At 35.3% G+C, this 27285-nt stretch overlaps 1 protein-coding gene across 1 annotated transcript in view; it reads right to left on the bottom strand.

Annotated features, from left to right (window-relative positions):
* Positions 1-27285, bottom strand: part of LOC123552485 (probable ATP-dependent RNA helicase DDX10) — a 29712-nt gene that overhangs the window by 1216 nt on the left and 1211 nt on the right. Inside the window, exons 2-17 of the mRNA XM_045342191.2 lie at positions 25174-25234; positions 24387-24517; positions 23442-23600; positions 22712-22832; positions 20290-20404; positions 17664-17760; positions 15645-15749; positions 14828-14990; positions 11894-12080; positions 11096-11183; positions 10020-10108; positions 7614-8367; positions 4108-4248; positions 2564-2722; positions 1340-1408; positions 480-613 (exon numbers count right to left, since the gene is read on the bottom strand). Coding sequence (XP_045198126.2) covers positions 480-613; positions 1340-1408; positions 2564-2722; positions 4108-4248; positions 7614-8367; positions 10020-10108; positions 11096-11183; positions 11894-12080; positions 14828-14990; positions 15645-15749; positions 17664-17760; positions 20290-20404; positions 22712-22832; positions 23442-23600; positions 24387-24517; positions 25174-25234 — 2573 coding nt within the window. The remainder of the gene's footprint in view (positions 1-479; positions 614-1339; positions 1409-2563; positions 2723-4107; positions 4249-7613; positions 8368-10019; positions 10109-11095; positions 11184-11893; positions 12081-14827; positions 14991-15644; positions 15750-17663; positions 17761-20289; positions 20405-22711; positions 22833-23441; positions 23601-24386; positions 24518-25173; positions 25235-27285) is intronic.

Genomic DNA, 27285 nt, shown 5'->3' with positions numbered 1-27285 from the left:
TTGAAAATCGGACCAGCAATTTCTGACAAGAAGAATTTCTTAAAGCTCCCAATTTTAACAAATCTGAAAAATTTGATCAATGTTGGTGGAGGGTCAAACAAGAAACATTTCTGTGAAATTAATATTAAATTGGGCAAGCAAGATTTATTAAGTTCCCACTATATACATATAGGGAAACCAATCTGAAAAATCTTTGTAGAGGGTTATCCAGGGAACATTTCTGTCATATTATTTTGAAATTTGGAAAGTGTCTCCAGAAAAGAAACATTTAGGTTTTCTTTTCTGTTGCCATGATAATGAGAGTTCTGCAAGAAATAAAATTCTTGTAATAAATTTGACCATTCCAGGAACATCCAGGCCAAGTTTCATCAACTTCCACCATATAGTTTCAGAGGAGATGTCATTTGAAGAAAAGCGTACAGATGGAGTAAGCACAGTAGCTCACCCAGAGCACTTCATGCTAAAGTTCACAGCCTTACCCATCACTACCAGAATCACTCTCTGACTGTTCACTGCCATACACTTTATCTGGGTCAGGTAAAAATGAGAGTGGATCTGGTCTATCATCATCGTCATCTCCAGATGGCAGTCTCGCTTCCATTTCCTCCTCCTCCTGAAAATATAACAATGAACTGATATCTGGGACATATAACGGACATAGGATAAATTGAGTCTGAGAAATGAGCCATTTAATAACAAAATCATTATACTACAACTTTCTGCAATAACATAAAATGTTTGGATAAAATAAAAATGCTATTTTATTAAACAGTTTTATCCAATGAAATTGGTGACAGCTTGTGGATATGAAGTGAATAATGGTATTAGGAAAATATCACTCCCTTTGTTATATATTACCAATGTGGCAAAACATTTTGTATACTAATTCAAAACCACACATAAAATAGAATTCTTAAAGCAAACTAGAGCTATCATTTTATTTTATTAGTAGCACTGCAATACTTCTTTCTCAGAGAAAATTAGGCCCCTAAACTTTGCTATGCTTTTCAGCTGGATGAAGTTTCAATTTAAATCCCTTTGAAAGACTGGAAGAAAATGGTACCACAAGTACTTTTCAAGTGACCAATCATATGACAGTCGTACAGCTCCCATATGCCAAAGTGTACTGTTTTTGTATCCAATAGATATCAAACCATCACCTCTAATCGTTTCTTCCATAATAGATATTATTTACATCATTTAGACTGGTTTACAAGTCAACAAATATTTTATCTCCAATGATTTATTTTCCTTCATTCATAATGGTAGGTTACGCCTGCACCCACTACCTTAAACTTCATTTGCAGGGGTATGATAAAAATGTTTAAAGAATACCAACCTCATCTTCTTTTTTATTTCCTCTCTGTTTCTGAGCCCTGTTTTCCTCTTTTCTCTTCAATCGTTGCTCCTACAACACAAGCACAAACTCATTCTTTAAAAGTTTAGTTACTGAATTTTATACTTTTTTTTGTTGAGCTTAGAGTCAGACCAACACAATTTAGGTCATATGGTGATGTTTCAGCTTTTGATGGTGGAGGAAGACCCTCAGAGCATTTTTTTAGGGATTGTCAGGCACCTGGTAAAAACCACTGAACTTCTGTAAGCCAGCTGGATGGCTTTCCCACTAAAAGAACTCGAGCCAGCTTTAGAACCCAAACCTGTGAGAGGTTATTCAAAGTCAGTAGCCTCAATCCATAGGCTACAGAGGCCTCTGAATTTTATCATCTGGATTCTCAAGATGTGTATTTGGTATTCACTACCTAGATTGGTCTTTACAAGAGATATTCACAACAGTTAGCCGAGTACATATATTTGGTCAATCCCCCTTGACAAGAGGCATTTATAATATTTAAATTGTAATCATTTTCATTTAGCAGTAAGCAAGAATAGATATGCATTGCAAATTTGAACTTCACACTTTCAAATTGTTAATTCTAATGCAAACACAGCTTAATTATATAGTCAATACAATGACAGAATTTTTGCATCTAACATAGAAAGCATTACCCATGCATAGACACAAACAAGCTTTAGCACCAGTCACAAATGCATAGAAAGAATCGTAATCCATTTGTTTCATCTTATATTCACTTTAACTTTATTTAACTTTTCCCTTGCATTCTGATATCTTCCTCTAAAATATATCCAAAAATACTTCTTTTCTTTCTACACATATGTATCTCATTCAAACTTTTATTCCTTCCCCTGCCATCTTTGTCTATTAAAACCCAGGTATAACACCTATAATTTCAGGTTTCTCTGTTTCTTAATCTAATTTCGGCATAAAAACTCACTCTACACATCTATTTCATGTTTATCTATTTCATCCTCTCCCTAACTTTATCTATATCTTTATCAAGATCATCAACTGTCCCCATTAGTCTAAATATAAATCCTTTATCTTATTCTACACTTCTGTTTATTTTCTTTATAAAGATCTGTTTGTCTATTTCATCCTCTGCTAGAATTCTTTCCCTTGCCTTCTCCAAGACTTTACCTCAAACAGCAACTGGCCCATCTATATCTAACTCTATTTTAAATGCATAATTATGTTTTAACTTACTCTGTGTTTCTGTTTTATCTTCTCTCTGTAGATCTGTTTGTCTATTGCATCCTCTGCTTGCATTCTTTCTCTTGCTTTCTCTATGTCTATACCACCAATATTGTCTGGTCTCTCTATATCCAAATCAACTTGAGGAGTTTTATGAGGGTCTACTTCAACCTTTGAATATGCAATCAAGGTACTCAAATTAAGATAAATGTATCAACAATCCTCATTAGTTTGGTGAACATTTATTTATTTATTTTGTTGGGTTTAAAGTTGCATCGACACAATTATAGTTCATATAGCGCTTTCCAGCTTTAATGGTGGAGGAAGACACCAGGTGCCCCTCTGTGCATTATTTCATCACGACCGGCACCTGGGCAGAACCACCGATCTTCCGTAAGCCAGCTGGATGGCTTCCTCACATGAAGAATTCAATGCTCCGAGTGAGGCTCAAACCTAGATCGGTGAGGGACAAGTGATTTGAAGTCAGAGACCTTAACCACTCGGCCAAGGAGGACCCTTGGTGAACAGAATAAAGCAGGATCTGGTTTTATTACTGTTGGAAATATTCTGTTTTATTTAAACAACAGGAATATAATAACTGTCACCATTCAATTTTTGGTGAATATTTTTCTTTTAAATTATTAGCAAGTGTGCCAGTGAAATCTTCATTAATTTTCAACTTCAGCTCCAATGGAAATAAAGTTCTGTAGCCTAATACAAAAATACCAGGAGAAAACACTTCAAGCTGTTAGTAATCAGTTACCGTTCTCTTTATAAAAATACAGTGGACTGTGACATCTCTATATAAAAACTTTTTTAACAATCAATAAAGTTGTGGTCAGTTTATATACATGTATCAAGTAAGCAGATTATTGTATCTATGTTTGTCTTGTTATGTTTGTTTTAAGTCACTGCTCAGGGCTTGACTTTAACTTTGTACAGCACTTGCCAATAGGGAAACTTCAAACTAGTTTTTTTACTTGCCTGAACTAAATCTTTGGTTCCCCGAAAGTAACATAGTATGTCATGAGATATTGCAATACAGCATAGCAATAAATACAGTAGTACATGATTTTCTGAGTAGTATTTCTTGAGATCTTTAATATATTTCACTTTCCCGACTGGTAACTGAGCTGACTTTTTGCCTCCCCACACTTTTTTTTCTTGCCACAGGCAATAGGGCAGTGCTTAAGCTTCTGCCCTGCTCCTACAATTTTTAGGTAACTAGTATGACAACTTTCCAGCTTTGGTTAAGGAAGACCACAGGTGCCACTCCCGGCATTATTTCAGACACAGGCAGGCACCAGGGAAGAACCACCACCCATATGTTAGTCAGTTGTATTGCTTTCTCTCCTGAAAAAATGTTATGCCCCTTGCAAGTTTCCAATCCAAAGCTGTGCGGTGCAAAATTTTTGCAGTCAGCCAGCTTAACCACAATCTACAGTCTTGCACTCAAACAAAATAATACCCTTTCTTTGACGCTGCTTTGGACCATAATGAAATATCCCTCGAGGATCATAATGATAGATTATCAAAACATTTATGTCTTATATTACCTGGCCTTCTTCATCAAATGTGACCTTGGTGTTGACCTTGATATTTTTCCTCCAAAGTTTTAATGCCTGTAGTTCCTTGTTCTGTTTCAGAGCTTTTCTTCTCTTTTTTGATTTACTTTCCTCTGGTTCTGTCTCCATGACCTGAAAATTGCACAATTATTTAATACAACTCACTGACAAACATCAGTACTACACAAATACACTAGGTGTTAATATTTCTACGATTAGGCCTAAAAAAATATCTTTGTTTCATGTAACATGCTCAAAAAAATAAGGGTATGTAGGTCAGAAAATGTTTTTTTGGGGGAATTTTTTTTAATAAGTGAGACTTTTCGAAAATTATTTTTGAGTCAAAAAATGAATACAAATAAGGGGGTAATGCTTTTAGAGCATCAGTAAGTTGATTTCTAACATCACTGACCATGTTTAAAGCAAACAAGAGGACCATGATGGTCCTGAATCGCTCACCTCTTCCCACATGACCCAGTTTTGAGTATGACGTTGTTTTTTCTATTATTTGACATAGTGACCTAGTTTTTGAGCTCATGTGACCCAACTTGAACCTAGATATTATCAAGATAAAAATGCTGACTAATTTTCATGAAGATCCATTGAAAAATATGGTCTCTAGAGAGGTCAGAAGGTTTTTCTATTATTTGACCTATTGACCTAGTTTTCGAAGGTACGTGACCCTGTTTTGAACTTTATCTAGATATCATCAAGGTGAACATTCTCACTAATTTTCATGAAGATCTCGTGAAAAATATGGCCTCTAGAGAGGTCACAAGGTTTTCCTATTTTTATACCTACTGGCCTAGTTTTTGACTGCACATGACCCAGTTTCTAAACTGACCTAGATATCATCAAGGTGAACATTCAGATCACTTTTTATGAAGATCTATTGAAAAATATGGCCTCTAGAGAGGTCAAAAGATTCTAATAATTTTAGACCTACTGACCTAGTTTTTGACCGCAGTTGACCCAATTTCAAACTTGACCTGATATCATCAAGATGAACATTCAGACCAACTTTCATACAGATCCCATGAAAAGTATGGCCTCTAGAGAGATCACAAGGTTTTTTTATTATTTGACCTACTGACCTAGTTTTTTAAGGCACGTGACCCATTTCAAACTTGACCTAGATATCATCAAGGTGAACATTCTGACCATTTTTCATGAAGATCCATTCAAGGGTATGGCCTCTAGAGAGGTCACAAGGTTTTTCTATTTCAAGACCTACTGACCTAGTTTTTGATCGCAGTTGACCCTGTTTCAAACTTGACCTATATATCATCAAGATCAACATTCAGACCGACTTTCATACAGATCCCATGAAAAATATGGCCTCTACAGAGGTCACAACGTTTTTTCATTATTTGACCTACTGACCTACTTTTTGATGGCATGTGACCCACTTTCAAAATTGACCTAGATATCATCAAGGTGAACATTCTGACCAATTTTTATGGAGATCCATTCACAAGTATGGCCTCTAGAGAGGTCACAAGGTTTTTCTATTTTTAGACCTACTGACCTAGTTTTTGATCGCACATGACCCTGTTTCGAACTTGACCTAGATATCATCAAGATGAACATTCAGACCAATTTTCATATAGATCCCATGAAATATATGGCCTTTAGAGAGGTTACAAGGTTTTTCTATTATTTGACCTACTGACCTAGTTTTTGATGGCATGTGACCCACTTTCGAACTTGACCTAGACATCATCAAGATGAACATTCAGACCAACTTTCATACAGATCCCATGAAAAATATGGCCTCTAGAGAGGTCATAAGGTTTTTCTATTATTTGACCTACTGACCTAGTTTTAGATGGCACGTGACCCACTTTCGAACTTGACCTAGATATCATCAAGATGAACATTCAGACCAACTTTCATACAGATCCCATGAAAAATATGGCCTCTAGAGAGGTCACAAGGTTTTTCTATTATTTGACCTACTGACCTAGTTTTAGATGGCACGTGACCCACTTTCGAACTTGACCTAGATATCATCAAGGTGATCATTCTGACCAATTTTCATGAAGATCTTGTGAAATATATGGCCTCTAGAGAGGTCACAAGGTTTTTCTATTTTTAGACCTACTGACCTAGTTTTTGATGGCACGTGACCCAGTTCCAAACTTGACCTAGATATCATCAAGGTGAACATTCTGACCAATGTTCATGAAGATCTTGTGAAATATATGGCCTCTAGAGAGGTCACAAGGTTTTTCTATTTTTAGACCTACTGACCTAGTTTTTGTCAGCACGTGACCCAGTTTCAAACTTGACCTAGATATCATCAAGATAAACATTCAGACCAACTTTCATACAGATCCCATGAAAAATATGGCCTTTAGAGAGGTCACAAGGCTTTTCTATTATTTGACCTACTGTTCTAGTTTTTGATGGCACGTGACCCAGTTTTGAACTTGACCTAGATATCATCAAGGTGATCATTCTGACCAATTTTCATGAAGATCTTGTGTAATATATGGCCTCTAGAGAGGTCACAAGGTTTTTCTATTTTTAGACCTACTGACCTAGTTTTTGACGGCACGTGACCCAGTTTCGAACTTGACCTAGATATCATCAAGATAAACATTCTGACCAACTTTCATAAAGATCCCACAAAAAATGTGACCTCTAGAGTGGTCACAAGCAAAAGTTTACGGACGCACGGACTGATGGACGACGGACACTGCGCGATCACAAAAGCTCACCTTGTCACTTTGTGACAGGTGAGCTAAAAAAATGAAGTTTTGCAACTTTTTGTTAAATTGAAAAAAAAAAAAATTCTTCAAGGCCATAAAAACATTTTAGGGTCGGGCCAAAAATTTAGGGTAGGTCGGGATACCGGAAACAAGCAATACTTTTTTAAGCCTTATCATTTTGTGCCTTTTGTTAATGTTACATGTGTTAAGAAGTTTTATTTGCACTAACCAACTTTTGACCACAGTTGTGTTTTTGCTACAGACTGTTCCATACTGCATTCCTTTATTTTTTCATTTTAAATATGCAGCTATATCTACCAGATCACTGTCAGATCATTTGAAAATGTTATATTCATATGTAGCAATAATTACCTGAACACTGTCATATCATTTAAAAATGAAACAAAGAGATTCACACAAAATTACAAAGTTGTTTCACAAAACAGAAGTTTTACCTATCAAAAAAAACTCGTTTATAGATCTAGTACTAACCTTTAAAATGCCTATTCTTTAGATAAACACCAAAATCATGTTGTCTTAACTTATTTTTGTTTTCATACTTCCAGCCGTTGTTGTTTACTGGCATTACTCACTTATGAAAGGATATGACAAAATGCCATCAGACACTATTGACAAACCCATGCTTTTAGTTTAAGCAACTCTCAAAATGGTGTTTAGGTGAAGTTCACATTAAAACCAAATGTATTTTATCATGTATTTTATTTTTATAAAAGATCCCTTCCAAATCACCACTATCAAGATATGAAAATGATATTTACAAACCTTGTCACCTAGCACATCATCTATATCAACATTTCTTTTCACTTTAAACAGTTCATCATCCTCCATTTCATCAACATTAAACTGAAAATCTATATCCATGTCAATCTTTTTCTTCCTTTTATCTTCCAGTTCTGATATGGCTTCACTCTCATTTTCATCATCACTTTCCTCACCAGAATCTTCACTGTCAGAACTTTCATCAGATTCTTCCATATTTTCATCGTCTTCGCTATCAGAATTATCACCATCAGAATTTTCACTTTCTGAACTAGATGAATCTTTATCATTATTTGGCAAATTTCCTTTCACTTTAGACGGTTTTGAATTTTCTTTAAGCTTTGTACTTTCCTCAACCTTTTTCGACTTGTCTGTTTTAGTTCTTTCTTTCTCAGATTTTAATACTACTTCTGATTTTGCTACTGCTGAAGTCTCTGGTGATTTTGTATATAAATCTTCCTTTTCTGTATTGCTAGATAGTTCATCATCACTTTTGTAACCTGTCTTACTGTCATTACCACTGCTGTCATCATCACTATTGTTGTTTTCATTTTCATCATCATCATCATCATCATCACTATCACTATCACCACTATCACTTGAATTACCACTATCACTATCATCACTACTAGATTCCTGTTTCTTAAGTTTTGATAAATCCACTGCAGGTTTTGTTTTCTTAGATTCCATTTCCTCTTTTCTCTTCTGATCTTTTTTCAAAAATCTTACTTTTGGTGCAATGGCTAGTCCTAATGATCTGTAAATATAAGTGAATAAAGTTTGGATATTTTACAGTAGGAAATATCACAGGGAAAGTATATACATCAAATCAAAATTGTTTCCTTGTATAATTCAAGTGGAGGTGAAATCATAGAGGCTGAAAGTTTCAGAAAGACGAAATAACTAATCTCCCATTGTTATATTGATACATGTACCTGAAAATTTTCCCTTGTTCTGAATTCTCAAAAGCGTGCCGAAGTGACCTCATTTACAATATTTTTCTTGTACAATGTATTTAAACATACAAAGTAAGCAAAACATGACAAAAGGTATAAATGCTAAAATAAAACACATTATAATCTTGTTTTTTTCTGTAATATATATTCGTTATTAGTTTTTTTTTTCTACATGTGAAAACAACTTTGGTCTTAAGCAAGTATACCCAGTGAATCATTAATATGTCTATTCTGTAACAGCTCAAGGGAAAATATTCTGTGTAAAAAAAATGAAAAAAGCAAGTAAATAGAAATACCACTGATTCCAGTACTATTATACAAGCATATATCCAAACAACAGCTCTTGTTCTCTTACTAATTATATAAGCAAACTAGAAATGTTTCACAGACATGGATGCCCCCGCAACATGAGAAAGGTCACAGGCATAAATTATTTATAGTAACAACTAAGGGAAGTTAATCTTAAAAAAAAAGTCCACAAAAAAATCCTTACCAGGTAGAGATAGGTTAAAATACTTCTCAAAATTCGATGTAACATGCATGTTGTACTACAGAAAAGTGGTCTTGTTTTTTCCCTACGACCAGTAATAAAAAAGTTACAATATAAGCTATTAATAGTAACAACAAAGGGAAGTAATTCTAAACAAGGGACCTGGTTCTTGTGCATGACATTCTGTCTCATGAGGGTGTACAACTGAGCCAACTTACATCAAAATCCCTCCATGCATGAAGCAGAAATGCTCAAGATAAAGTCATTCTTGTATGTGACCTTTGGCCTTTAAGTGCGACCTTGACCTTGGACTTAGGTTGTTGCGCATGACACATCATCTATCCATGCTTATTATTTGTGTCAAATTATTTTGAAATCGGATCATGCATGTCAAAGTTATGGACTGGACACGAAGACCACATTATCACTATATACATGTATGTAGTGAAAATTGGCTAAGTTCAACCAAGGACTGTGACCTTGACCTTTGAGCTAGGGACCTGGTTTTGCGCATGACACACCATCTATCCATGCTTATTATTTGTGTCAAATTATTTTGAAATCAGCCCATGCATGTCAAGGTTATGGACCGGACACGAACATCACCCTTTCCCGAACACACAAAGACACACACGGACTGGGGTAACACTATATGCCCCCCACCCCCCATTTTATGGTGGGGGCATAAAAATGTCTTGAACAGTCAATGTCCCTGCATGTGTGTTTGGGTCCTTGCGGACCTTGGGGGCACAGACATCCCTTGTATGTGGCAAAACTTCTTATCATGCTCTTCATACTTGTGTAAAGTTTCTTCAGTATCCCTTGAATTGTATAGAAGCTATAGCTGAGACATGGGGTGTTTCAGACAGGCTAACACACCAACATATGGATAAAATTGTGGGATTACTCAGTTTGGGTGGGGGATGGGGGCATAAGATTACACGATAAACCTGCCATACCTACCTTGCATATTTTTCAATATCAAGGGCATGCACATCAAATACTTTCTTGTTTTTCATCAGGAATACAGACCGTAAATATGTCACAAATGCCTGAAGAAAAACAATAATTGTCGTAAATAATACATACATGTATATATAAATACAGGTGAACCTGCCTTAAAGGCCACTTGTATTAAAATTAAACACCCAATTGCCTTAAGCAGCCATTCAACTAACTTCCCAAACAGAATTTCTTTTTCTAATTTTAACTTGTCCTAATAAAGCAGACATCCAGATTTGTATGTATACAAACTGAGAATTAGTGGAATAAACTTGAAAACCTGAAACTTGAGATTTTGTTGCTCCCTTGGCTGGCTGCTCAAATTTCCTTGAAAAGTATACTGTTTTTACAAGTTGCCGTGGACCGATTGGACAGCAACTGTTTGTAAAGACAACTAGAATTACTTCAAATTTTGAAGACTTAAAATGAACATTTAACATTTTGGCAAACTTTCTCATATCTAATTTATAACCTGATCACATGCCACACATACTAAAAACATGTCTAAGTCCAAGCATTCATCCATAAGAAAAAAAGCACTTAAACACAGACAAAGATCAGGATGTTAACGTTTGACAGATCTTTTCTACAACAAGGTTTTCCCCTGATTTCTCTTTAAACATCAGTCAATACCCTTTAAATTAAAATCATTCTAAATTGCAGCCAGTTTTGATCCCATTCTTTTTTCAAAAAATCAATTTTAACTTTACCTTACTTGTGAATGGATTGTTTTAAAATTTTCAAAAGGTCTAAATTAGCATAACAACATTTCCATGCAAAACTTTGGTAAAATTTCTGATTTTCTTCTTTTTGAAATTGTGATTTTTCCAGATTGTTACAGCGTGAAAATTTATATTTTTGACCATACAATTGTTAAAGATATCTTAAAAGTTCAAAAGGATCCTACCACAATCCTTGGAGACCTTTAGAAAAATGTGTACTTTATTTCTAAATCTTGCAAAAGAAAGCGATATTTCAAAGAAAATCCTAGTTAGGGATCAGGTGGAGAGCACAGTAAAGTTCCAAACATAACCTACCCTTTGAGCAGATGCCTTAAGTTCCTGATCTGCAGCACAATTTGCCTCCAATTTTGGTTGAATACTGTACAACTTCTGTTGATTCACTCTGAAACATGCATGAAATCAAATGTCATTCATAAATTCCTGTTAGATGCTATTTGAAATTACAAAATCTGGAAATTTCATATCAAGAAAACTTATTCTAGGTAGTTTTTTTACTATGCTATGGATGTCAATTCATTAAATATTACAATCATTCAGAGTGAACAATTACACAGCAAACATTTATTTCATTACACTGGACATTATTTCATCATGTTCATTACACAGAGACTGTTTAATTACAAAATGGACAATTATTTAAAACACAGTGGACATTCATTTTATTACACAGAGAACATTATTTCATGACACAGGGGACATTTATTTTGTTGCATATATAGGACATCAGTTTCATTTCACAGAGGACATTATTGGTACACAGAGGACATTTTTGGTACACAGAGGACATTATTGGTACACAGAGGACATTATTTGTACACAGAGGACATTATTGGTACACAGTGGACATTAGTTTTATTACACAGTGGAGGTTAATTGTTACACAAAGAACAATATTTCAATAAATAGACTTTACTACATTATACAATCAAACTGGGTATTAGGACCCCTCTCTGTGGTGATAGCTGTGTTTGATATTTTTTTTCCACAAAATATTTGTGTCAATTTTAGTAAAAAAAACATCTACTGACTAAAAGAAAGACTTTTTTACAAAAAAAAGCCAAATAAAATGACATTGTATGAAATAAAATCTACCTGATTTTTTCGATAGGTATCTTCTTATCTGACAACTGTTTAATCATATTTTCTTCCTCTGATGGCAACAACACGAGCAATGACTCTCCATCCTTCTCGTACCTCGCTGTACGACCAGCACGATGTATGTACGTGTTGGCATCCTCAGGACAGTCTAACTGGACAACCCAATTCACAGCAGGAAAGTCTAAAATACAGTTGGAAAGTTGGTGAAGGTCTGGTCATTTATCTTTGCTGGCATAAAATCTTTGTGTATCTTCAAAAACTGCTGTTGCTTTCGACTTACTGTGAAATCATTTAATTTCGTGGGCATGAAATTTCGTGGTTTCGGTCAAAACGTCAATTTTGTGGGGATGTGAATTCGTGGATTTCAACTTTTGAACATAAAATGAATGGGAATTTTACTTGTTCGTTGGTGTCACAAATTGACATACGGGCCTTATTTTATCTGTAGTGTCAATGCAGGTATTGCATCATCTTTTCGTAAATTTTTGAGTTATTGAGGTAAATGTCAGATTTCACGCATGAAATACCTCTCATGTTTTTCTGTATTTCATAACTTAAATTTCCATGTAAATTTCATTAAATTCTGTTCAGTAATAAGAAAGTTGATATTTTATAAACTACAGTAATTTATGTTTTTATCCCCAAAACCACTATAATGGGCCTCAAATTGTCAATTTAAATTCGCGCCAAAGTAGTTAGATTCCCCGGCTATATCGTGAATCCCGTGAAAATGACAATAGTCGGAGTCCAAGGCTTAGCCGTGAATCCCATGAAATTTAGTATTTGGCGGGACATTATCCTTTAAATAGACTGGACTAGATATGCCTTGCGCACACCACCTTACGACTTTATAGACGAATCTATGTCTGAATTATTTTCTTGCTAGAAATTTATGCTCGATCGAGGTAAGAAATTTATTTGTTAGATTTTTGTATGATTTTTGCATTACGATTTTTTATTTGGTAAATTTTTGTTCATTCTACAGAATTCTGTAACATTTACTTTTTGGCACATGATTTTGGCTAGTTTCGGTATGTCAGGATAATTTATTAAATTTTTCAGACTTTTGTAAATTATTTCGAAAGAGGAATCTAAAATGTTTCATTTATATAAGATGTTAAATTTGTACTGAAATTTGTAACATGATAATTGTAAAGCACTGTTTCAAAAACTTATGTCAAACATTTTGTTAATTATGGAACGCCATTACTGCATTGTATTGTTATGTATAAATCTATATGGCAAGTCTAATACCATGTATGTATATATTATTGTAATTTGTAATTGTGTGCCAGTCTATAGCACATCTAATTAATGTCCGTTGTAGTGTACGGCATTAGATATTATATGGATGCCAACTCTCATATAACGTTTGATTTACATTGAATTTTGTTAATTTGTAGTTGTAAATAATGGCTGCAGTTTATCATTTCCATTACTATAATGTTTCATCATATACTTTTCATATCTTTTTCATACTTTAACTTTAGTCTTTTAAGTAAGTAATCTTTGTAATAATGGAAGTAATAAGTGACGTATTTTAATCATGTGACGTTTGAACTTAGTAGCACATGTTTTGTATAAGTAGCACGTATTATTTATGGGAGCCTACGGAGGTATGGTGTACCCAAAGGAGCAGTTTTATGCCCAGACTTATTTGTTTTGCTATGGTGCTTACCATATGTTATATATTTTAGCTTCTTCCGCCAGACGATTTTACCTGGTGATGTCATAACCCGGAAGTACAATGCCCGAGGTTCACTTGTCTTCACTCGCCTGGATGTGATATTCCCAGCGCAGAGCTTTCGTCCCATGGTTCTGCCGTAAACCGCAAAGACGATGATTTTTGTTATCCTCTGAAGTCAGCTCAGGGATGCAATCACCTACCACCATAGGGAGCCAATACGGAATCAACGTATTCACAGTTTAAAGGGACTGAATTTAGAGATCTGTTTTGTTTGTGCTACTTAAAGTTCACAATTGAATTAAAGAACTGTGTCGCGTCAGATTAGAATGGAACTATAAGAACTTTTGTATCTAGAGATACTGAACTTTCTTTTTTTTTTTTTTTTTTTTTTTTTTCTTTCTTATAATCAGTTTTTTTTTCTTTTCATATCTATTCATTGTTAATAATCATCTTTTGTAAATAAATTTGTAAATATTGTAAAGGGTGTTGATTTGTTCTGATGGTTACTGTCGCCGGTACGGCCTTTCCTGTCACAGTTGGGATTAAATTTCGTGGATTGACTCATATGACGAATATTAATGATTTCACAGTATGTAGTGAAGTTCGAAGTTTAAAAGTAAAATACATAGAACTTTTATTAGCATATTGGGATCTGACTGCAATCATAAAATCTTCTAAAATTAGACATTTTTATTTTCAAAAACTAAAGGATACTGTCAAAAGGTTAATAATAAAATTGGATGCCTTCGGTCTGTGTAATTTATCATAATGGATTCCAAGGAGATCTAAATTTTACAGCACACTTTTACTTAAAAAGTTGTATTTGAAACTGAATAAATTTAATGTGAGCAACAGAATTATTCAGTGACTGGAATAAAGCCAGGTTTTGTGTGACTGAGAGTCTGTTTGAAGTATTAAAGGTCCAATATGTATGTAAGTACTGTGGCTGTACTCTCATATATGTACATGTACTAACCTGAAATACTGTTAGTGTTAGTTGCATGGAAAAAATTCAAATTTTGAATCTGAAATTCATTTTTCAAAAACATTTCATGTCTTAAACTTATATGACATTGTAGATAAATGCCCAAGCATCCAAACATTTTTCGAAAACAGGAAACAACATGCTACACTACCATATAAAAATTATTTTGTGAAAACAAATAAAATTAAACTAACAGAGTATTGTTACATCAACATTTCTCCACACTGTATTAGAAAGAAAATCATTAGCATATTACCAAGCCCTCTGGCTGCTATATCAGTAGCAAACAGACAGACCCTCTGTTTCCACATGAACTGATTATAGACTTCCACACGTCGCAGTTGGGGCATACCCCCATGTAGTGCAAATATCGGGATTCCAGGCTTTAAATGACGCATTGCCTCATGTATATACTTCACCTGTTCATGACAAAACAATTTTGTAGGAAGATTACCGGGGGGTAATCAATAAATAGTTGACACACAATCACTACCATTATACCATTAACTATAAGGAAACGTAAGAAAAATTACATGTAGTTTACCAAAAATTTAAAAAAGTTAAATGTGATGTAAAGATTGAAACTTATTCAAGACTACATACAAGGAAAACAAGAACTGATATCCGCGAGACCAGATTCTTTTTATTTTTGTAAAATCCAATAAACTTTCAAATTCCTTCAAGCTATGGTATGAATGAAATAATAACCATATTTTTTTGCCATAAAATAACATGGAAAGAGCTATAACTTATCTACAAGATTCCTGAGAAAGATAAAAGTTATGTTTTTTTTTTGTTTGGGTTTAGCACCAGTTTTCAATAGTATTTAAGTTACATAACTGTGGGCAGTTAACCTAACCACTACCAGTACAAACCTAAACTCTGCAAGTAACTGCCAACTTCCCCACATGAATCAGCTGTGTATGACGCATGATTTCAGACACAATGTCTTTCATAAAATTGTGATCCAGTTTTGGACAGTTTTACAGCATATGTTCATTAGATTGCTACATACAGATTTTAAAACACTGTTTTCTACATGTAAGCATCTTGAAATCCTATGACGTTGTTACCTGTTTGCAACTTGTAAGGAATACCAGTATCTTTGACTTGAGGTGATTTTTAAGAAATGACCACAGCAAGTTGAGTTTGTCATGCAGTTCACACACAACATAATTCTGAAAGAATGAAAACAAAACTACTCTTAGCTTCAGATCTCTCTACCATTTATTATGCCAATCTATAAGATATCAGAATAACATTTGAAAGCAACAATACTAGAACGCAGAATGGGGCTTACAAACAAGAGCTGTCAGTGGACAGTGCGCTCGACTATTCTCAGTGCTTGATAGTATAATATAAGCAATGAGTAAAACTTTAAACATTACAATAAGCATATTCTAAGTCGAAAAGGGGCCATAATTCAGTCAAAATGCTTGATAGAGTTGCCTCCTCCTTTTTACAGACTGGGGTCATGATGGTAAACAAGTATGCAAATTATGAAAGCAATATCTCAATGGACTTTGAAAATATTTGGGGTGATATGCAAACTTTAACATTTATTCTAAGTCGAAAAGGGGCTATAATTCTGTCAAAATGCTTGATAGAGTTGCCTCCTCCTTTTCACAGACTGGGGTCATGATGGTAAACAAGTATGCAAAATATGAAAGCAATATGTCAATGGACTTTGAAAATATCTGGAGTGGTACACAAACATTAACATTTGTGTGACGCTCACGCTAATGCTCACGCCAATGCCGGGGGCGAGTAGGATAGCTCCCCTATTCTTCGAACAGTCGAGCTAAAAATAACTATATGAGAGCCAGTATGCCAAATATACCATTTCACCATGAATGTTGTAGTCATGGTTTTTGACCTTGAAGTGATACCTTGACCTTGGACCTAGTCACCTTGGATGTGCATTTTGCATATTGATGAAGGTAACAACTGACCATAGCTTTTTAAAAATCCTTCCAGTGGTTTAGAAGATATGGTACGGATCTGAATTTAAGTTACATTGTTTATTTGCCCACACAGACTACAACTTGCTCAGATAAATATTATACAAATTGCTTAGAATTGTGAAGTTATAAACATTCAAACATATTTCCAATACATTCTATACAAATGAGGTGTCAATTAAATAACAGATTTTCAACAGTAAATGATTCTAAATAATGAAGTTGCTCACTGGGCAACCTTGTTAGCTCCTCGTGTCGCCCTGCTGATTTCTGACCTTCAGGGGTAAGTGGTTAATGTATCCTTATTTCTAACACTGGGTAAATAACTGATGCTAGTTTTAAGAAAACTGTTGAGAATATATGGAACAAGCTGGTTGTATGGAGCAAGCTGGTTGTATGGAACAAGCTGGTTGTATGGAACAAGCTGGTTGTATGGAGCAAGCTGGTTGTATGGAACAAGCTGGTTGTATGGAGCAAGCTGGTTACAAGCTGGTTGTATGGAACAAGCTGGTTGTATGGAGTAAGCTGGTTGTATGGACGGAATAAGTGACCAGATACATGTGACTCCAATATAGCCCCCATATACTTTCTTTTGTTTTACCTCCCATAAGATTCCTATATTTTCAATGGATAAAAGGTGGTCACGTGGTGACCCCCCTATATTTCTATGAAGGGTCAGTAGATTTTCATGTTGTTCTTGGCTAAAAATATGTGATCAATAAATAAATCAATTATAGGGTTTGTTAGTGACCCTCCACGGAAATATGTGGGGGCAGTATTATAAATAGGACTAACAAACCCAATAATTAATAGAATCTGGGTGTATAACCTTGAAAGAAGTGTATGTATCAAACATATTTCATCAACCTGACACCATAAGACAGATGAAGAATCAGGAACTAGAATCAAGGTCGGATGATAAATTGTTTTGTTGGGTTATTAGTAACACTAACATAATTAAGGTCATATGACTACTTACAAGCATTAATGGTGGAGAAAGAAACCACCAACTTTCCTCAAGCCTGTTGACTTTCTCACAAGATAACCCATGAGGGACGCAAACCAAGAGGTTGTGTGATAAAATAACAAATGAGCATTCTAAGTATTGTCTAAAAGGTAAAAATTCAAAACCTGTCCTAACTGTGCTGGTGTACTTTCAGTAGCATTCTCATGTACTGACACATACATAGGATCCTGTAAACTGAGTCGGGCTAGATCCTTTACTGACCTAAAAATAAAACAGTTCACTTGGCAATTTTGCAAGAAATGTAAAATGATATTACCATAAGCAAGTTGCAGAAATCTCCTTAATAACTCTATATTAGTTGAAATGCTGAATATTAAAATAGGATTTTACAAAATATTTTTTTTATTTGTACATAAAAAAAAAGAATAGAAATGAAATTTCATTTTAGTTTTAGGCTTACAGCAATAGTTTATCTGGCTGCTTTACCTATGATACTCCTCTCACATTCAAAACTAGAAAATGCTTTTGTAAAAAAGCGCATGTCTCCCCAAATGCAAAGTCCTATAGGCAAGAAGTCAATAGGGGTCAGGAGCGAAAGTCAAAGAGACACTGATGGTTGGCTGCAACAGGGATCATCTACTTGGCATGTCCAGTCATCCCGCTAAATTTCAACACTCTGGGCCTAGTGGTTCTCAAGTCACTGTTCAGGCTCCTGTGACCTTGACCTTTGATCAAGTGACCTCAAAATAAATAGGGGTCATCTACTCTGAATGTCCAATCATCCTATTAAGTTTCAACATTGTAGGTCAAGTGGTTCTCAAGTTATTTCCAAAAAATGATTTTACATGAACAGGCCCCTGTGACCTTGACCTTTAATTGACTGACTCCAAAATCAATAGGGGTCATCTACTCTGCATGTTCAATCATCCTATGAAGTTTCAACATTCTGGGTCAAGTGGTTCTCAAGTTATTGATCGGAACTGGTTATCAATGTTCAGGCCCCTGTGACCTTGACCTTTAACGGAGTGACCCCAAAAACAATAGGGGTCATTTACTCTGTATGAACAATCATCCTACGAAGTTTCAACATTCTGGGTTGAGAGGTTCTCAAGTTATTGATTGGAAATGGTTTTCAATGTTCAGGCCCCTGTGGCCTTGACCTTTAATAGAGTGACCCCAAAATCGTTAGGGGTCATCTACTCTGCATGACCAATCATCCTATGAAGTTTCATCATTCTGGGTCAAGTGGTTTTCAAGTTATTGACCGGAAATGGTTTTCAATGTTCAGGCCCCTGTGGCCTTGACCTTTCACAGAGTGACCCAAAATCGTTAGGGGTCATCTACTCTGCATGACCAATCATCTTATTAATACTAAGTTTCAACATTCTGGGTCAAGTGGTTCTCAAGTTACTGACCGGAAATGGTTTTCAATGTTCAGGCCCCTGTGACCTTGACCTTTAATGGAGTGACCCCAAAATCGATAGGGGTCATCTACTTTGCATGTACAATCATCCTATAAAGTTTCAACATTCTTGGTGAAGTGGTTCTCCAGTTATTGATCGGAAATGGTTTTCAATGTTCAGGCCCCTGTGACCTTGACCTTTGACGGAGTGACCCCAAAATCAATAGGGGTCATCAACTCTGCATGACCAATCATCCTATGAAGTTTCAACACTGGGTCAAGTGGTTCTCTAGTTATTGATCGGAAATGGTTTTAAATGTTCAGGCCCCTGTGACCTTGACCTTTGATGGAGTGACCCCAAAATCAATAGGGGTCATCAACTCTGCATGACCAATCATCCTATGAAGTTTCAACATTCTGGGTCAAGTGGTTCTCTAGTTATTGATCGGAAATGGTTTTCAATGTTCAGGCCCCTGTGACCTTGACCTTTGACGGAGTGACCCCAAAATCAATAGGGGTCATCTACTCTTCATGACCAATCATCCTATGAAGTTTCAACATTCTGGGTCAAGTGGTTCTCTAGTTATTGATCGGAAATGGTTTTCAATGTTCAGGCCCCTGTGACCTTGACCTTTGACGGAATGACCCCAAAATCAATAGGGGTCATCTACTCTTCATGACCAATCATCCTATGAAGTTTCAACATTCTGGGTCAAGTGGTTCTCTAGTTATTGATCGGAAATGGTTTTCAATGTTCAGGCCCCTGTGACCTTGACCTTTGAAGGTTCTAGGTCAAATGGTTCTCCAGTTATTGCTCGGAAATGAAGTGTGACGTACGGACGGACAGGGCAAAAACAATATGTCTCCTAGGGGAGACATAATAACACAAAATAATATGTAGAGGTACATATATTTAAAGTAGTTCCCAGCGTATGTATACAGTTTAACCTCTGTTAACAATATCTTCGAAGGGCAGACCCGTCTCTATAAGGTCAGGTAACTTTTTACCAAACAGATATTTTCTTAGAAAATTAATCTCTACTGGGAAGCAACCTCCATACAACAAACATATTTAGGCATACCAGTGATATACACTCAGAAAACGAGTGCACTGTAGAATGTACATAACATGAATACATAGTTCTCCTGTGTTATCTCATGAATAGGGAGTGCTGGTCTAGTGGTTTAGATGTTAGCCACTCAACTCTAGTGTAGTGGGTTCTAGCCCAACTGGGGTACCGACTATAACATCTCATGACACCAGTACTGATTTTTTTCAGGAAGCAGACTCAAAAGTGGTTCAAATTACCCTCAAGCCTGCATCACAATCTAGCTAAAATGAACTTATATAAACTTAACTAATGGAAAGACAATTTCATGATTAATACCTAGTCTGTGTTGCAGAGAAGAGCAAAGTTTGTCGCTCTGCAGGAAGGTTCTCTATGACAGCATTCATAGTCTGTGCAAAACCAAGGTCCAGTATCCGATCAGCTTCATCAAGAACTGACAAAGAAAAAGATTTGAAAATTCAAATCATACGCTATCTTAAAGCTGTTCAGCATAAAATTTACATTAAAAATTTGAATTTTTAAAACAGAAACTTCTGTCAATAATGTAAGGATTAAAAGTGAGTATATCTAACCTAATACGTCTGGTGTAACTTTCTAAGAAACTAAGCAAACTACCTTACGTAATGATTGTGCCACAAAAGTAATGGGATACAGACATTTACTAAATGAATATATATTAAAGACTAAATGTTTAACAAGAGCTGTCTCCATAGGATGACACATGCCCCCGATGGCACTTTGAATGAATAGTTATGGCCGATGTTAGAGTTTGACCTTTGACCTACGGAGCTGTATCTTGCGCCCGACATGTCGCCTTACTGTGTCACACATTCATGCATAGTTATTTTAAAATCCATGCATGAATGACAAAAATATGGACCAGACATGCCCATCAATGCACTATCATGAAAAATGACCTTTAACATCTAAGTGTGACCTTGACCTTTGAGCTATGGACCTGGGTCTTGCGTGTGACACGTCGTCTTACTGTGGTACACATTCATGCCAAGTTATTTGAAAATCCATCCATCGATGACAAAGATATGGACTGGACACGCCAATCAATGCACTATCCTTTAACGTCTAAGTGTGACCTTGACCTTTGAGCTACGAACCTGGGTCTTGCGCACAACACGTCGTCTTACTGTGGTACACATTCATGCCAAATTATTTGAAAATCCATCCATCGGTGACAAAGATATGGGCCGGACACGCCCATCAATGCACTATCCTTTAACGTCTAAGTGTGACCTTGACCTTTGAGCTACGCACCTGGGTCTTGCGCGCAACACGTCGTCTTACTGTGGTACACAATGAGGCTAAGTTATTTGAAAATCAATCCATCGATGACAAAGATATGGACCGGACACGCCCATCAATGCACTATCCTTTAATGTCTAAGTGTGACCTTGACCTTTGAGCTACGGACCTGGGTCTTGCGCGAGACACGTCGTCTTACTGTGGTACACATTCATGACAAGTTATTTGAAAATCCATCCATTGATGATGAAGATATGGACCAGACACGCCCATCAATGCACTATCGTTTAATGTCTAAGTGTGACCTTGACCTTTGAGCTACGGACCTGGGTCTTGTGCACGACACGTCGTCTTACTGTGTTACACATTCAAGCCAAGTTATTTGAAAATCCATCCATCGATGAAAAAGATATGGACCGGACACGAAAATTGCGGACAGACTGACAGACCGACAGACAGATGGTTCAAAAACTATATACTCCCTTCGGGGGCATAAAAATGACCCTTTACTGCTCATAAGGTGTTATTATCTTGGAAATCGATAAAATGTGGGTAGTGTGAAAGTGACCAGAGGAACAAACTTAGTGGCATATGACTTATTTTTTACCAATATCGTTTATCTTCAATCTCTTAATCAATTTTAGCGTCATATAATGCAATGTAATGTATTGTAAAATGTCACCAAAACTGTGAGTGAATAGTTTTAAATAAATACTGCCTGAATCTCACAGACTCACACTTTTTCCTCCTTTTGTTTTTGTCCCTTTTAATGTCACACCGACACAATTATAGGTCATATGACTACTTTTCAGCTATTCATGGTTGAGGATGACCCCAGATGCCCTCCGGACATTGATCTGTGCAGGTACATGGGTAAGAACCACGACTATCCCAAGCAAATGTTTTCGAACCAACAGCCTTATGGGGGGCGGGGGGTGGGTGGGGGGAGTCATTTTAAGTCAGCGACCCTAACCACATGGCCAGTGGGGGCCCTTATTTCTCTCTTCTTACATGTACCAGTAAACACATTAAACATAATTTATGTCAATCTGGAGGCAAGTTGATTTCAGGCATTAAAATAAGATTTGAATAGATGTAATGCATAACAATTATACATTGCCAACTTAGTAAACTAAGGACTCGTGTCAAGATAGAAAAATGTCTTGGGTGAGGCTGTGGAGGACCAGTTTGTATATGTATCCTTTTAGAACACAATGTTCTTTATTTGTTTGGTGTTTTACTATGGACCTTTTTCTTATAATCTCAGTTTCTGTTTTAGGACCATGTCTCCTAAGGAACTTTAACGTCTGATTCTTTCTTTTTCTCCTTCTGTTATTAGCTGAAGATAGGGTGACATTTGTTTTTGCTAACAGCAAACAGCAAGACAAAGCTCAAGGTTCGATTCCATAGATCCAAAATCATGAAAAAATGGTATTAAATTTTAACATTTTAAACAAAATAATCACATTTATTTACTAACCAAGTATTTTAAGATTATCTGCTGAAAAGTATGTAGTTTCGTCCATATGTTGTAACAATCTGCCAGGAGTACATACTACAATGTTTGTACGGTTGATTCTACCAGCTTCTTCCTTCAATGGCTGTAAATGCATTGAATACATGTATACATGTACATATAAATTTCTACCCCATATGAGCTGTGTGCATTTAGGAACTCAGGTTTTGAGCAAAACGCCGTCTATGATCTCAATAAAATTTTATTTATAAGCATTGTGCTCATAAGAATTTTGTAACTTGAGACAACTGACAAGAAAACAAGAATAAATGCACTTGAAAAACCTAACTGAAAATTTGATTTAACTCAACTATTTGTTAATTAAAATTATTTTCAAAGAGATGTACAATTCTGGTTTAACAGTAAATGCATTCTAGTATTCAGGACTACATAAATTTACTGTGAAACAAGATCACTTACAATTATCACTTGATATCACACAAAGAATTTTCACTTTGACACATTATGAGTCTCTTCTATAACATATTGCCTTTAAATAGCAGAATTTACATTATTATAGTAAATATTTTAAAAAGTAAACAAAATCCTGCTACCACCTTCAAGGACCTTTGTAATGAATGACAGTTGATCTAGATCTTGCAGAATAAAGCTACAATTTGAAAAAAAAAAAAACATACGGATGTGGACAAACTGAGAGTAGTTCCAAGTGAAAATGCTTGAAGTCGTCATTTACCTTTCCTCCGATGACCAGACCTGCTGAAAAATCATGAAATTTGCCAACTTTTTTCAGCACCTCAAACGTCTGGAAGGCCAGTTCCCTTGTGGGAGAAAAAATGAGAGCACCTAGGCCATCAAAGTTGGACCATTTCAGCTTGTATAGGCACTCCAAAACCTGTTTGAATATTATTGTAAATATCAAGTACAAATATTTTCTTTCCAAATAAACAATGTCTTCTTAAACATGTAACAATGCAGCATTTCCCTGTAATACAAATATTCCTCATGGACATTACTATACTATGTGTGATACCTCTCTAAAAGTTTCTTAAACAAGAACAAGAGTTGAAAGATATTAACAAGACATGTTAAAGCATTGTTTGTTCAATTTTGTAGTTTTTTAAAGTCACACTGACACATTTTACCAGTACAACATAAATCAACATTTCAGGTTTTAACAGTCAGAAGCACGTACAAGAATTGTACCAGGCACTGGTGAACACCCGAGTAAATCCACAAATTTTCAGCAGTGTTTTACCTACTGTGTATAGACTAGAGCATAGGTCTTAACAAAAGTTAACAGATGATGTATTTAGAATTTATGATTTGGTAATGATGCAAGATGCATTCAATATATACATGTATTCCCCTTTTTATAATTCATCATGCCTTTACATACTGATTAAACATGACAGGTCCACACGTACTGTGAAATCATTATTATTCATGGGGGACTAATTTTCATGGATTTCATGGTTGAGCCAATCCTTGAAATTTAATCCTAACAAACAAGTGAAATTCCCATTCATTTCATGTTCAAAAGTTGAAATCCAGGAATTCATATCCTCATGAAATTGCTGTTTTGACCAAAACCACGAAATTTCATGCCCACGAAATTTAATGATTTTACAATATATATTATATTTACAGGAATAATAAAGGCTTGGTTTATTGTACTTACTGGTATAATGAAGGCCAAGGTTTTTCCGGATCCAGTCTTTGCAGCACCAAGAATATCATTACCATTTAAGGCCAGACCTATTGACTCTCGCTGAATGTCTGTTGGCTTCTCGTAACTGCATGCTGACAAACCTACCCGCGATATAGCAGACTTTTTATTACCGTAACATAAGATTTTAACACAGTAGACAAATCTTAACCTGACTTTCTTTGTTTCTTTTTTTTAAATGCTGGACATCATGGTTCTTTAGATGTACTAGTAATAGACTAAAAAATATCACAGCTTTTTATAGAAAGTAATTAATGATAAGCTTGTTTTAGAACCTGTTCATTAGAAGTGTCAAACACTAAATCAGTAGACTTCTAAGGCTTTGAAAAGCATTTGGTTCCATCAATCTTTTGTGAAAGGTGAGCGGTGGTCTAGTGGTTAAGGTGTTGGCTCTTAACCAGAGGCTTGTGAGTTCGAGCCTCACTAGGGTCACAATCATACCTTCTCATATGTCACTGTTTTTTCCAGGAAGCGGACTCGAGAGTGGTTCAAATAAGCTTGAAGTTTTCACTACAATTGAGCTAAGATAAATTAGTATAAACTAAAAGAAAATGAAGTAAACATTTTGTGATAAATCTAATCATTACCATAAAAGTCTTAAAACTTCTTGAGAATTACTCAATTAGGCTGCATACTTTCGCTTGTGAACAGATTTACATGTGATGTGACTCACATTTTTAGACAGATACTTTCTCAATAAATACTGTATTACTAAGTAAGCAGTATAAGTTATAAATACCTTTTAATGTTCTCTTTGATAAAGGAAAATCAGTAAAACTGTTACTCTCAGATGTCTCAAACTGAAAAATGGTATGAAGTGCAAAGCTTAAGGTATTGTAGAAACTAGACCGCAACAGCAAATTCCTTCAAAACATAGACATTTTGCAAAAAAAAAAGTGGCCTTCTTTTGTAAAACATTTTTCAAGGGACAGAGGTTTCTAAATATAAATTCATTTCTATCTTGGTGCAATCACACACCTGTTTAAATTATGAAGATGAAACATTTTGTTTAGCAAATATGATATGTGAACTAAAGTGAACACCTTAGGTCATGATTCTATTTGATATACTTGATGACATCTGGCAAAGTATGAGTCAGAAACATCAGACTTCAAAGGAAATGTCACCAACATTTTCATCTCTGATGATTATAGGTACGACAGTGAATTTCTTTAATCTCTCTGCAGGGAGGTAACAACAAAACATCGCAGTGACATAAAAGAATTTGCTTTGCTGTGTATGTAATTTTTAGTTGATGAACAAGTCAAAGATTTCAATGTTTTAACAGATGTAAATATACCGGCAAGTTAATCCATAAATTTCAAGATTTTTCAGTCTGTAAAGTTACAGACTGGGTGTATAAAATCTGTTGAAATTACAGTTTAGATGCTATTTTATTTCCATACAATGTTTTTTATTTATTTTATTACATATTTATTAGCCTATATTTTATATGATAAATGAACATATTAAGCTCTGCAGAGCTTTTGAGCGACCCTATTTTAAGAACTATTTAAACCAAATATACCTTACCCCCAGCAATTTACTGGTATCCACTTACCATTTACAGCTCAACTAATGCATCCGCAAGAATAAACACTGCTTTGCAATCTAGTCTATTCTATATATAGTTCTGGCTACCATATCTTAACTGACGCTGTTTTTATTTTCTGATGATCGCATCCATTAAGTTATGGAGAAACCCCATTTGGTTAACTAACCAGTGTCAAACTGCAACATCTTGCACAGTCTCTCGTGAGAAACTGATGACGTCATGCAACAGTTCAGAGCATGTGGTTATTTTTGAAAATCAAGATCAAAATTTTACCTATTTATCAGTTTAATTTAATAATAAACATAACCATTTTCGACAAAATTCATAAAAAACATACTATGATAGTTTAGAAAGTTTATGTTCTCAGAAAAGGTCAATAAATAACGATTCTATACTGCCTATTGGTTAAATCTTTAAAATGAAGAGTGCCCTGATCAGGTGACAACTGCAATGGCGGACAAAATATTGCTGACAGGGGTACCAATTTGAAACTTGTGTGTATAACTTGTGTTCAAATTAGGTTGCATGGATTATTTTATGCCAGATCAAAAGAAAAATGGATTACAAATATTTTAAAGTAAAAGGTGAGTCCATTGCGTTTCATTTGATGGAATTATAGCGAGACAGACTTCTGGCACGATTCCTGGTTAGGTTTCAGTATGGGATTCGTTTCAGCTCAGAGATCCGTAACAGCATATACACATCTCAGAGCTGAAATTTTTTAGCTATTCTAGATAATGTGCTTATTGTGTTTGTTTCTCAAATGTTGTATTTTTGCTTTAGTTCATGCTGAATTCATTTTGTGTTTATTGTAATTACATCCCTTTGATAGAACCAAAATAACATGTCTGTGTACTTATTAACTTTAATGTGAAGTACCTTGTTGCTTGCAACCCTGCCTGTCTATTGGAAAATCTAATGATAGAGGTTATATGTCTTGTCTGTATGCAAATTCTTAATCAAACGAAGTTAAATTTTAACCATAATACAAATCTATATTCCTATGTTATTCAATCATGTTCATTTTAATGATTATTAATTTACCTATGAAAAGATGCTATGGGTCCTTTCAAAACTGATTTGAGTGATATTCTGAGTTTAAAGAATAATCTAATAAATGGCACGTTGCCCATTAAATTTGGTCAACATGTAACTAATTACATCTTAAGCAGCTTTAACCAAATTTTAGGATTAGCATGTTCCACGGAGTCTAATTCTATCATAAGACCATAGAAGTTATCTTTACAAAAAATACCCCTATATATAATTAAACACCAGGATGAACGTCAAAACAGG

This window comes from Mercenaria mercenaria, chromosome 4 (assembly GCF_021730395.1).
Source record: "Mercenaria mercenaria strain notata chromosome 4, MADL_Memer_1, whole genome shotgun sequence".
Classification (NCBI taxonomy): Eukaryota; Metazoa; Mollusca; class Bivalvia; order Venerida; family Veneridae; genus Mercenaria; species Mercenaria mercenaria.
This window is presented reverse-complemented; position numbering and strand designations above follow the sequence as displayed.